Raw genomic sequence first — 12,619 nt, forward strand, 5'->3', positions numbered from 1 at the left:
AATTAATTTGATCGCTTTACTCACACACTATGCTAACTAACAGCGGCGTATTTTTATCAAAGGAAAACATGAAAAACACGCGCGGTTTAATCGCAATTAAAGTTTAATTAAAGTTACGAATTTGTAACACATTGGAAGAGTAATTCATATCGTCTACAATATACATGGAAGTAACCACTTTGTCCGTACAGTCGCTAACATGGCTTCTTTAACCTTAAAGCGTCCTTATACGAAAATGAGTCTGAACAAAAAATAATAATAATTCAAACACAAAAAACTAGACCATTCCAAGAGTCATGGAAAGTTGATAATAATTGGCTTCGCTTTGAGAATGAATCAAAATCAATGTACTGTGACCTATGCATTAAGGTGCAGAATTCCAACACGTTCACTGTAGGTTGCAATATCCTGAAAAAAGACTCGGTGACGAAACATGCAAAGTCTAAAGGTAAGATTTTAAAGATGAGAGGAATTTTAATTTGAAATTACTTTGAAATGCTATAGTCTAACTATATGTATATATGCAGATGAAACAAACGAAAACTGGTTGTCAATAGGCCCAAAACGCACCACAGACAATCTAGGATCCAAAAATTTTTCGGGGGGGGGGGGGGGGAGAGGCATGCCCCCGGACCCCCCTAGATCTGGGTGGCTCAAAAATGTTTTGGGCCAGCGCTAGCCCTGAACCTGCCAAATGATATATTGAAATTTTATTTCAAAGCGGCGCAATTGGGGGCATTGTGTTTCTGACAAACACATTTCTTGTTTCTTTATCATTTGAGGTAAAAGGTAGCAATGATGTGGCGTGGTAGTTTACACGAATGTGCTATTAGTCGTTGATACAATGGACGCTTTAAATTTTTCATATTCGATTTGATCGCCCATTCAACATTTTAAGAGAGTCTCAAAATTTTAAGTGTCCTTATTGTTTTGTCTTTTAATGTTTGGACACCATTTAAAAAAATATGTTGTGTACTTAAATTTTTTGACACGAAACAAATTAATTAATTTAAAGTGTAAGAAAACTTAGAGTAATTACAGTACTGTATTTATAATATTTCATTTTCACCAATTTCATTTGTACCTCGCTATTTTTCCTCATCCAAAAGACACAGGTTGTTAAAATATAAAGCAAACCAAAAGTCACTTCTATATTGTATAGCCAGTTTGTCATCTGCCTTTAATAAAAGTCTACCGAATGTTGACAATCATATCTCTCCTTATTGTTTTTGTTTTCTCTTTTATTAGTATTACTGTTACATTTGCAGGAAGCTGGTTGTTTATGATGAGTGGAGTTCACTGGCAGTTCATGTGGCCATGGATAACTCTGTCATCATGGATGATATAAGTGAGTTGTCTCCCTTACTGTACTTAGTAATGACCCTTTCCCACTCAGAGGCAAATCAAAAAGTGACTCGCAGTCTGTTCATGTTTTATGTTGTATGCTGCACATCAGTACATAAGGGTTGGCAATTAAGGCTTCAAAACTTTAATCTAGTTAGAAAGTTCTTCAATTTGATTCTCTAAGGACCACAAATGTGTCAAAGTGCGCACCTTAGTGGTAAAGGGCTTACTTGATACTTTTGAATGGAATTAGCAAACATTATATGATTTAATTGTTTCCTATACTCTTTTTTTTTCTGTGTGCATGCTTTTATTGAGATGAATGACTGTATAACAGTAAGATAGGTAATTGGATAATCAATTAGGTATTGAACCCTCGTTCAGTACTGAAAACTAATGTACATGTATTCATTATAACTTCTTAAATACATTAATGCCTGAAGGTAAGTGGCAGGGAATTGTTGTCAGGCTATATGATAAATAACGCCCTTAATTTAAGTTAAGTACGTCTGCATTTTAATTCGAAAAATTTCATGAGAACATATTGCCTATTTAAAAGTAGCTTTATTTTATAACCAAAGCCCCAAAAGGTTATTGATCAGGTAATTGGTAGTGTCTTTAAAGTTGTTTTCTTTAATACTGCCCACACAAAAAATGAAGCGATTTTAAAAAAAAAAATGGTGCAGCTTTCATGTGACTAATGATCTATTCAAACCTAACACTATGAACTTATGTTCCTGTAGTACTCCTACATACTGATGATACTAGTGTTCTAAATGATCTCTACTTGTAAATGAATTTAAAGCGTTTTTTATGCCAATATAAAGTGTGTGTTTTTTTCCAATACAAATTGTTCATTTAACAATTGAATAGTTGAAACTTCATGACCGGTTAAGTTTTCAAATTTAACTGTATTATGTTTGAGTCTTCACACTATTGTGCAAGTTGTATATAACACTTTTTACAGAATGGGTCACCAGTATTTTTTTCCACCATTTTGGGAATGGAGCAATGATTTGGGAAAAATTGCTTGGTTTTGACTAAAATTAGAAAATTAGTGTATTTTATTTTTAACTCACAAATAGTTAAACATTGTTTCCAATATTACATAATACATTTTCTAAGGTTCCATAGATTTGCTAAGGGATATTAACTGAATGTTGCATTTTATTTACCAAAAAATATACATATATCTTATTTTATTCCGCCCTAAATTCGACCAAAATCAACACTGGTCACTCTTATTATTCACAGAATGTTTATGTAAGTGCAAACACGGGGACGACCTTGGTAAGTGCTCGATACGCCAGGGTTCCAAACGTCACCAGGCTGGTCAACGTAGGCAGGACAGGGACTACATCAGCTTCACGACGTCCAGTGACACCAGCTCATCTGCACTCAACTCTCCCCCTGAACATTCCCCCCGCAGTGTGGACCTGGGGACGTGGAAGCCTTTACTGCTGTTTATACCTCTAAGACTGGGACTCACTGACACCAATGTGGTCTATGTTGAAAGTTTAAAGGTTATTAACATTCTTTTTCTTTTGTTTTTTTAAGGTTTATACTGTGAAATCATTTATATTCCTTGGCATGAATTTCCATGGTTTTTCAAAAAGTGGACTTTTTAGTGCACACATCAATTTGTGTATTTTCGATTTTGGAACTTAGGCATTGTCAGGAATTTTAGTTGGTCATTTTCCCATGTATTTGTGTTGAATTTTTTAATTGGACAACTTAGAAAATCAATAAAAAGTAATGTCCCTCGAATAATAATGATAGTATAGTACCTTAAACTATTGGAACCATAGGGGCTTTAAGGAGGTTCCAATTTCATTTTAAGAATTTCAAGCCGCCATTTTAACAAGTTTTATTTTATTTGAGTTTAATAGAAGGAATATTTATTGTAACTTTATATTACATGTGTAGTATGTTCTGTTCTTATTAGAATATTACACTTGCAGAAGTCTATTTTAGTAAATTATAATTGCAGCCTTGTTTAATGCCCCTGCAAACAAATTTGGGAGTGGTATATTGGAGCCACTCTTGTCAGTCGGTCAGTTAGTCTGTTTGTCAGCATATAATGTTTGAACTTCTTCCTTATTTCACAAGCAATTAAATGGAAACTTGAAATATGCCCTTACAACAAAATGCAGATGTGCAAGCACTGTTTATGCCCAATGATCCATAGGATTATGAGTTATGTGTCCTTGAACTTGGCTATGGTTATAATAACACAATTTTCATGTGCAGTGATGCACTTTTTCCTCAGTTATCTGCTCTTGAATTTAGCTATGAGTAATAAAGCAATGCCTGTAAAAAGGGGGGTAGGGGAAATTTTAATAAAACTCTGTGTTTTCTTACTAAAGAAGACTGATTCTCTGTTATATGCCAATACAATGTGCGACATACATTTGGGCCGTGCTCTGTGAAAAAGGAGTTTAATGCATGTGTGTAAAATGTCAGCTTTTATGATATTTTTTGTTAAAAGAAAGTATCTTCGTAGTAAAAATCAAGTTTAGGCGGAAAGTGTTGTTCCTGATAAGCCTGTGTGGACTGCAGTCTAATCTGGGACGATATTTTATGCACATGCATTAAACCCCTTTTTTCACGGAGCACAATTTATATGTTACTAAAGTATGATTGTGTTTTCAGAAGTGTTTGAGTCTCAAACAGAGTATAGGAATGATAGGAGGAAAGCCCAACCATGCACACTGGTTTATAGGATATATGGGTGGGTATCAGGCTACAAACATTACATTTTTGTTGTTCAGTTTCAGTATGATGTGTGTTGGAAATAAAATGTATTCCAATTATATAGTATAATTACATAAATGTGAAATATGAAGAGTCTATTTATTATGTTCAAATCATGTTCATATTGCCCATTTTAAATATCCTATAGCTCACTCGATTACATTCCCATTTCATTTTTAATGCTCATGTTCATATTGCCCATGTGCAAGATCCTATAGCTCATGAGATTATATTCCCATTTTGTTTCTAATGCCCATGCCCATGTTCCTATAGCTCATAAGATTATATTCACTTTTTGTTTCTAATGCCCATGCTCATGTACATATTGCCCATGTTCAAGTTCCTATAGCTCATTAGATTATATTCCCATTTTGTTTCTAATGCCCATGCTGATGTTCCTATTGCCCAAGTTCAAGTTCCTATAGCCCATTAGATTATATTCCCAATGTTGTTTCTTGTGTTCATATTGCCTTGAGCCTTGTGTTGAGAAAACTGGTCTTAATGCATGTGCGTAAAGTGTCATGCCTTATGAACTGGTGCAGTCTGCGCAGGCTAATCCGGGTTGACACTTTGACCTTAACCTGGATTTTTACTAAGAAGAGACTTCCGTACAAAAACACCAAAACAGCGGAAAATGGTGTCTCTGATCAGTTTGTGTTGACTGCACAGGTTAATCTTGGAAAACACTTTTCACACATGTATTTAACCCAATTTTCCAAGAACATGGCTTATTTAATTGCTCATATTGGTCTCAATTATGTTCCTGTTTGTCCCACATTGATTCTTTCCCATGTTCAGGAGATGAGCTGGTCTACTTGGACCCTCACACCACTCAGATGGTCGTAGAGGCAGACGACATCAACATCAGTGACGAGTCGTACCACTGTCAGTATTCTTCAAGGATGAAAATACTGGACCTAGATCCGTCTATAGCTTTAGTAAGAACATTAACTTTATTGGACCTAGATATGTCTATAGCTTTAGTAAGAACATTCACTTTACGGCACCTAGAGCCCTCTATAGCATTAGTAAAAACATACACTGTACCGGATCTAGATCCCTCTATAGATTTAGTAAGAACATTTTGCAATACTGGATCTAGATCCCTCTATAGCTTTAGTAAGAACATTCACAATAGTGGATATAGATCACTCTATAGATTTAGTAAGAACATATACTGTAATGGATCTAGATCCGTCTATAGCTTTAGTAAGAACATTCACAAAACTGGATCTAGATTCTTCTATATCTTTAGTAAGAACATTCACAATACTGGATCTAGATACCTCTTTAGCTTTAGTAAGAACATTCACAAAACTGGATCTAGATCTCTCTATGGATTTAGTAAGAACATTCACTGTACTGAATCTAGATCTCTCTATAGCGTTAGTAAGAACATTCACAATACCGGATCTAGATCTCTCTATAGCTTTAGTAAGAACATTTACAATACTGGATGTAGATCCCTCTATAGCATTAGTAAGAACACTCCCTGTTAGTCATGGATACAACAGTCATAAATAAGCTTTGATCTTGTGAAAAGATTTGCATAAAGTTTTGTCCTTAATAAAGCCTGTGCAGTCCTCACAGCCTATTCAGGGACCTCACTTTTCGCTTAAAGAGAATTTTTCGTAAGTCTCTTCTTAGTATAAATCCTAGGCGGAAAGTGTCGTCACTGATAAGCCTGTGAAGACAAATCTGGGAGGACACTTTACGCACATGTGAGTTTAATGTATTGAAATGCCTGGTACAGTTAAACTGGCCTGGTTTTGTATAAGATATAATCAAGAATTTTTATCTTGACAATTATATATGGTCTCACTTAAAACACCAGAATATTTTTTAGAATATTGTCTTATATATTAAACAAGGATATGAAGACTGAACAACCCAAAATCAAACAAAAACTCAACAAAAAGGTATTTTGACAAAATCGAATTTAACATTTACAAAACAACTGTTTCTTATTACAACTACCTACTGATTTCTTACAATTATGACAGTAACACTCACATGTTTTACCAAGAGTAATTTTTCCTTGCAAACATATTTAAAAAAAATCTGATTTGCAACTCTGAAAGCAGTGCATACAGTGTATATACAAGACTCAACACAAGTTGAATCCAGTAGAATAGGACAATTTCAATAAAAACTCATTTTATGATATCTAAATGTTCTTTTATTGATTACTGAGACGCATTATGGTTTCGTTTTTCCCTACTGTTTTTACTGTGGTACAGAGAGAATTTTCTAATATATATATAGCAAAATTTGATTTAATTGATTATAGGAACACTATAATTTTATGGTTGTGTTTTTTTCCAGGGTTTTTACTGCAGTACAGAAGCAGACTTTGAGGATCTTTGTGGTGACCTGAGGCAGTTTGTGACGAATCGTCAGACCTCGGCCATGTTTGAACTTCACAAAGAGAGGCCCCTACACTGGCCACCCTACGAGCCTTACACTCTGAAAGCCACAGCCAATCCTAAGGGTACTATATACATCTTTATTATCCCCAGCCATAGACAGAGGGATATTGTTTTTGCGTTGTCCGTCCGTCTTTCCGTCCGTCCGTCAGTCCATCTGGAGCCATATCTTGGGAGTGCTTTGGGGGATTTCATTGAAACTTGGTATGAGTATATATATGGATAAGAGGATGATGCTCGCCAAATGGCATTGTACACCATCTGTTAATAACGGAGTAATGACCCTTTGTATCTTGAAAAATTGCTTTTTTGAGTGTCAAATATAACATTTTTGTGTCCAGAAGCATATTGGCGGGGGATATCAATTCAACGAATCTGCTTGTTTCATGAAGAATATGAGCACTTCGCTCTCAATGCCACAGCCAATCCTAAGGGTACTGTGTACATATTTATTTTAAGTATTATATGAGCACTTCGCTCTCAAAGCCACTGCCAATCCTAAGGGTACTGTGTACATATTTATTATAAGTATTATATGAGCACTACGCTCTCAATGCCACTGCCAATCCTAAGGGTACTGTGTACATATTTATTTTAAGTATTATATGAGCACTACGCTCTCAATGCCACAGCCAATCCTAAGGGTACTATGTACATCTTTATTTCAAGTATTATATGAGCACTACGCTCTCAATGCCACAGCCAATCCTAAGGGTACTATGTACATCTTTATTTCAAGTATTATATGAACACTACGCTCTCAATGCCACTGCCAATCTTAAGGGTACTATGTACATCTTTATTTCAAGTAAAATATGAGAACCGCTCTCAATGCCACTGCCAATCCTAAGGGTACTATGTACATCTTTATTTCAAGTGCAATGGCAATTTGAGAGAAACCTCTGTATTGTTTGCATATTAATATGTAGTCGAATGAGAGCATACTGAGCTGCGCTCTGGGAAAACGGGGCTTAATGCATGTCTGTAAATTGTCGTCCCAGATTAGCCTGTGTGGTCTGCACAAGCTAATCAGGGGCTGCACTTTCCACCTAAACTAAATTCCTATCTCAAGAGAAATCAATTTAATGGAAAATACCATTAAAGCGGAAAACTATTATCACTGATTAGCCTGTGCATTTTGCACAGGCTTATCTGGGATGACAAAATACGCTGATGCGTTAAGACCAGTTTTTCCGAGAGCAAGGGTTTACCAGAAATGTCTGACTCCCTAACTCCACAGCCGATCCTGGGTAATGTGAAGTCTCTTTAAAACAAAAATCCTGTCTAAGGGGAAAGTGTTTTCCCTGATTAGCATGTGCGGAATTCACAGGCTTATCTGGGATGACACTGTACACTGATGAATTAAGCACGGCTAATTTTGTTTAGTTTACATCAATTTTAATCTGTATAATAGCATTCATATTACTTGACACTACAAGAGTGACTGAGACTAGTTCTGAGAAAATCGTGTATTATATACTTTTATATTTTGTGTTTTCAGAGTATGATGTTGTTGACAAACCAGCCTGTGATAGTGATGATGACTTTGAAATTGTTGATTATTGAACAACATTCTACAGCAAACAGCAGATTCCGCTATGTTAAATTCATTCAGTGGACTTTGAATTTACTAAAACATGAACAATAGAACACACTAGAACTGAATTATCATTGTTATGCAATATGCATTTAAGATGGAGGTATGTTTGTGGATTCCAAAACAAGCATTTGTGGACAAACCGTTTCAAAAAAATGTTATTCATAGCATTATTTGTTACAAGTATTGTATTTGCACACCTCTGTTCCTTGCTGTTAAAATAAGACATTTGCATTTTAAGCTTGATTATTCACGGAATAGTCCGAGCTATACTACTCGCCAAAATGTCTGCAACAGCATCCGCCTTTTGCTCTGGTCAAGGTACATGCTAAAATTCTCCATACCACAGTTTTCACTACAAGCAATAATTCAAACTTAACACATGAGTGCGGAGTACTTGTGTGAGGTCACTGACGATATTCCATAAAATCAACCTGCAATTGAGCTTAATCATGTCCGTTTTTGTACTAAGAAAATTCTTGTTAATGTGTGTATGCACTTGAGCTGCTCCATGTATCTAATCTAGTACATTATATTGAAATTGAACTTTACATCTGTGTTCAAGATTATGAACGTTCACTGACTAAGACCTATAACTTTGACCTTCCTTTAAGCATGATTATTTCCCCTGCTGTACTAAGGTTAATTTTTGAGTGCAAGTTGAAATTCAAGTTAAAGTTGTTGTTGTGCTATGTTTTACCTCTATTGCCACACATTGTCATAAAATGATGTGAATCCTTGCGCTCTTTTGCGGACTTGACACTGTTGTTAATAATTGAACATGAATAGTGAAAATAACTAAAATAGTATAATTGATGTATGATAAAATGATTATTTAACAGTGTTTTTGTGCTCCAACACAGGGGTCTTTCTCACATTAATTGGACTTGCCTGTTGGCCGGTCTAATATGGTATGTAAGCTGTGGACTCTTCCAAATATATCACTGTAGTGAACGCATTGTTAAATAAGCTAAAATATTATATATCATTCACTGCTTGAGAAATAAAAATAATAAGCAACTTAAAAGAAGAGATATTTTTTATGTTAGAAGAACATACAAAGTTGAATACCCAATAGCAATAGCTAGACATTGATGAAACTGGGCTTTAAATATTGAATATTACAGTTGCAAACGTACGGGAGAAAAATAAAGTTATCTTGTATAAATAACATATTAATCAAAAAAGCATGCTTATGTGTTGCTTCCATGTTATAGACTTCTCTTTGTTAATTTATGTACATGTATGTATGCACTTAAAAATCAGCCCTGCATATCAATGCATTGCTTCAAAGGCATGTTGTGAATGTTTGTACTATGTTTGTTATATGCAATATTTGCTTACTGTTAAATATATGTGATGTTATAGTGAACTTAAAAAAATAAATATATAATTGAACCTTATATTATTGTTTAAGTTGTATTTTTTAGCTCGTCTATTATATATGAAATATATATAGTAGAGCTATCCTACTCACCCCGGCGTCGGCGTTCCCGTGTGCGTGAGCGTTTGAATGATAAAGTTTGCGTACCACCTCAAATATTTCCTATGTCCCTTGATATATTGCTTTTATATTTTGCATACTTCTTTACCAACATAAACCCAACCTATAAACAAGAGCAGACAACTGTATCAAGAATTTTGTAAGAATTGTGGCCCTTTTTTCACCTAGAATATGCATATTATTGATAAATCTATATTAAAGTTTGCGTACCACCTCAAATGTTTTCTATGTCCTTTCACATATTGCTTTCATATTTTGCATACTAATTTACCAAGATGACCCCAATCTATAAACAAGAGCAGACAACTGTATCAAGCATTTTGTAAGAATTATGGCCCTTTGTTCACTTAGAATATGCATATTATTTATAAATCTATGTTAAAGTTTGTGTACCACCTCAATTATTTTCTATGTCCTTTGACACATTGCTTTTATATTTTGCATACTTCTTTACCAACATGATCCAAATCTATAAACAAGAGCAGACAACTGTATCAAGCATTTTGACAGAATTATGGCCCCCTTTATTCTTAGATAATTGAACATTTGGTTAAGTTTTGTGTTTTGGTCCATATTACTCCTAAAGTATCATAGCTATTGCTTTTATACTTGGAAAACTCGCTAACTATCGTAAGGGGACTGTACAGGGCAAGTTGCATAACTCTGGTTTGCTTTTTAACGGAATTATGGCCCTTTTTTGTCTTAGTAACTTTGAATATTTTGTTAAATTATGTGTTTCGATCCACTTTACTTCTTAAGTATCAAGGCTATTGCTTTCAAACTTTAAATAATGTCTTACTATCATGAGGGTACTGTACCTGGCAAGTTGAATTTGACCTTGACCTTTGAATGACCTTGACTCTCAAGGTCAAATAAATAAATTTTGCTTAAATTGCCATAACTTTTTTATTTATGATCACAGTTGATTTATACTTTGACAAAACACACTTACCTGACATACCACAATGGACTCCACCCAAACCATCCCCCACGCTCCACCCCAGAATCCCTCCCCCCAATTTTTTTTCCTTATTTTTGAAAGATCATCTATTAAATGACCACACACCCACATTATACCCCCCTCTCCATTATGGCTTGCGTTAAACTGTCAAGCACTCGAATAGTCGAGCGCGCTGTCCTCTGACAGCTCTTGTTATGTTTAAAAATGAGTTCGTGCATGCATATGAACGACAGCTCAAGCAAAGATTTACTAATACACGTGTTTTTCAAAAGATTTATTTTCGTGATCATATGATAATTTGTTCATAATGGCACGTGTATGTACATTAATATACATGGATGCATCCATCTTTGATTTCATTGTAGGGAATGCGTTTTTAGTACGTTAAAGTACACTGATGTATCTTAGTTACCTTATCAAGTACCGGAATAGAATGACCAAAGTGACGCTTGTCATCGTTATAGTGTATGATAACGGTATTGTCCTTTGTCCGAAATCAATTAATTTTGAAAAATATTTAAGAAACAGCAAATAAAATGTGTATATATATGCTATGTTTTCATGCGTACCGACGATGGAGAAGTGATACTTCCTGTTATCGTTACTGTTGATAGTTATTGTTAAAGGAATTAAAGTGCGTATCAATTTTAATAGCATAAATACGTTACCTGCTATCTTTAGCTACCTTTTTTCAAAGGTGGGTTTATTCATCCGGAAAATTCTGGATCGGGAGCCGGCCACCTTGTCCCATACACCAAATCTAGATCAGGCAAGAACATAAGGCAATGCAACCTTAGTCTAAACCGGAACCGGACACGGTGTCCACCATAAAATCAATCTTCCTTTCCGTATTGTATAGTAAACAGGCCTCCATTTTGTCGAATTTTAAATCGATAAAATTTCGTTCTGTTTATTGTGTCTTCGTGGGTATATTGATGGAATAAGTTTAATTACTTGTCTTTCAATCTATTCTCCGTATTATTTCTTGATTTTTGTTACGGATTATATAGTGAACAGGCCTCCACATTGTCGAATTTTAAATCGATTAAATTTCGTTCTGTTTATTGTATCTTCGTGGTATATTGATTGAATAAGTTTAATTACTTGTCTTTCAATCTATCCTCCGTATTGTTTCTGGATTTTTGTTTTGTTTGTTTTAGATATACTTCTAGCACGTGATGGCTGAACAACGTAGAGAAACGTTCCAGAGCCGCAAGCGTGCAGAAGGACCTGTTCCAGTGGAACTTACCGGGCAAGACGTCGATCACATGGCTCCGGCCATGCGTCGGTCGACGTCAGACCATATGGCTTCCGCCATACTTCGGTCTTTGCACGGGACCGGGCAAGACGTCGACCACGAGGCTTTAGCCCTTTGTCGGTCGACGTCAGACCATATGGCTATCGCCATACATCGGTCTTTTCCCGGTGACGTCGACCACGTGGCTTCGGCTATGCATCGGTCGACGTCAGACCATATGGCTCCTGCCATACTTCGGTCGCTACCCGGTGACGTCACCGGTCATTACATGACCGGTCCGTTAACCGGGCACCGGTTACCGGTCACCAGTCAAGGTAAGACACCGGTCACCAGTCAAGGTAAGACACCTGACACCGGTCACCCGGTTCCGGGTACCGGTAACCTAGCATCGGTTATCGTGCACCGGTTATTGAGCACCGATCACCAATCACCGGTCACCAGTCATTCTTTGACCGGTCCTGTGAACTAAGGACCGTTCTGGTCACAGTTCATTCCAGTTTGCCTGGCCATTTTACTGGTCATGCAACACCTGTTAGTGAGGGAGTTACTGCACTACTGTCACCGGATATTGACACAACGTTGTCAGCACTTCACAATAGTAAGCGCAGTCGCGTTCCTACCTCTTACCACAGTCGTAGCCGTTCATCATCGGATGTCTCCGACCATTCGTCCTCCTTTTACTCGTCATCCCAGGACTCTTCGTCTTCGTTAAAGAGCCCTCATCACTACCGGAGTAGACATATTTCACGCTCTTCTTATTCGAGCAGTTCTCGGC

The 12,619-nt window shown here is 36.2% G+C and overlaps 1 protein-coding gene across 2 annotated transcripts in view; it reads left to right on the plus strand.

Moving 5' to 3' along the window:
* The window catches only part of LOC127833470 (cysteine protease ATG4B-like), a 26,922-nt gene extending 17,398 nt beyond the window's left edge, over positions 1-9,524 (plus strand). For both annotated transcript variants that reach the window (XM_052358740.1, XM_052358739.1), the window contains exons 7-12: positions 1,269-1,348; positions 2,599-2,867; positions 3,997-4,075; positions 4,897-5,036; positions 6,424-6,589; positions 8,026-9,524. In XM_052358740.1, coding sequence (XP_052214700.1) covers positions 1,269-1,348; positions 2,599-2,867; positions 3,997-4,075; positions 4,897-5,036; positions 6,424-6,589; positions 8,026-8,090 — 799 coding nt within the window. In that variant the 3' untranslated portion in view covers positions 8,091-9,524. The remainder of the gene's footprint in view (positions 1-1,268; positions 1,349-2,598; positions 2,868-3,996; positions 4,076-4,896; positions 5,037-6,423; positions 6,590-8,025) is intronic.
* The last annotated feature ends 3,095 nt before the right edge of the window (positions 9,525-12,619 follow it).

Source organism: Dreissena polymorpha, chromosome 6 (genome assembly GCF_020536995.1).
Source record: "Dreissena polymorpha isolate Duluth1 chromosome 6, UMN_Dpol_1.0, whole genome shotgun sequence".
In the NCBI taxonomy this organism is placed as follows: domain Eukaryota; kingdom Metazoa; phylum Mollusca; class Bivalvia; order Myida; family Dreissenidae; genus Dreissena; species Dreissena polymorpha.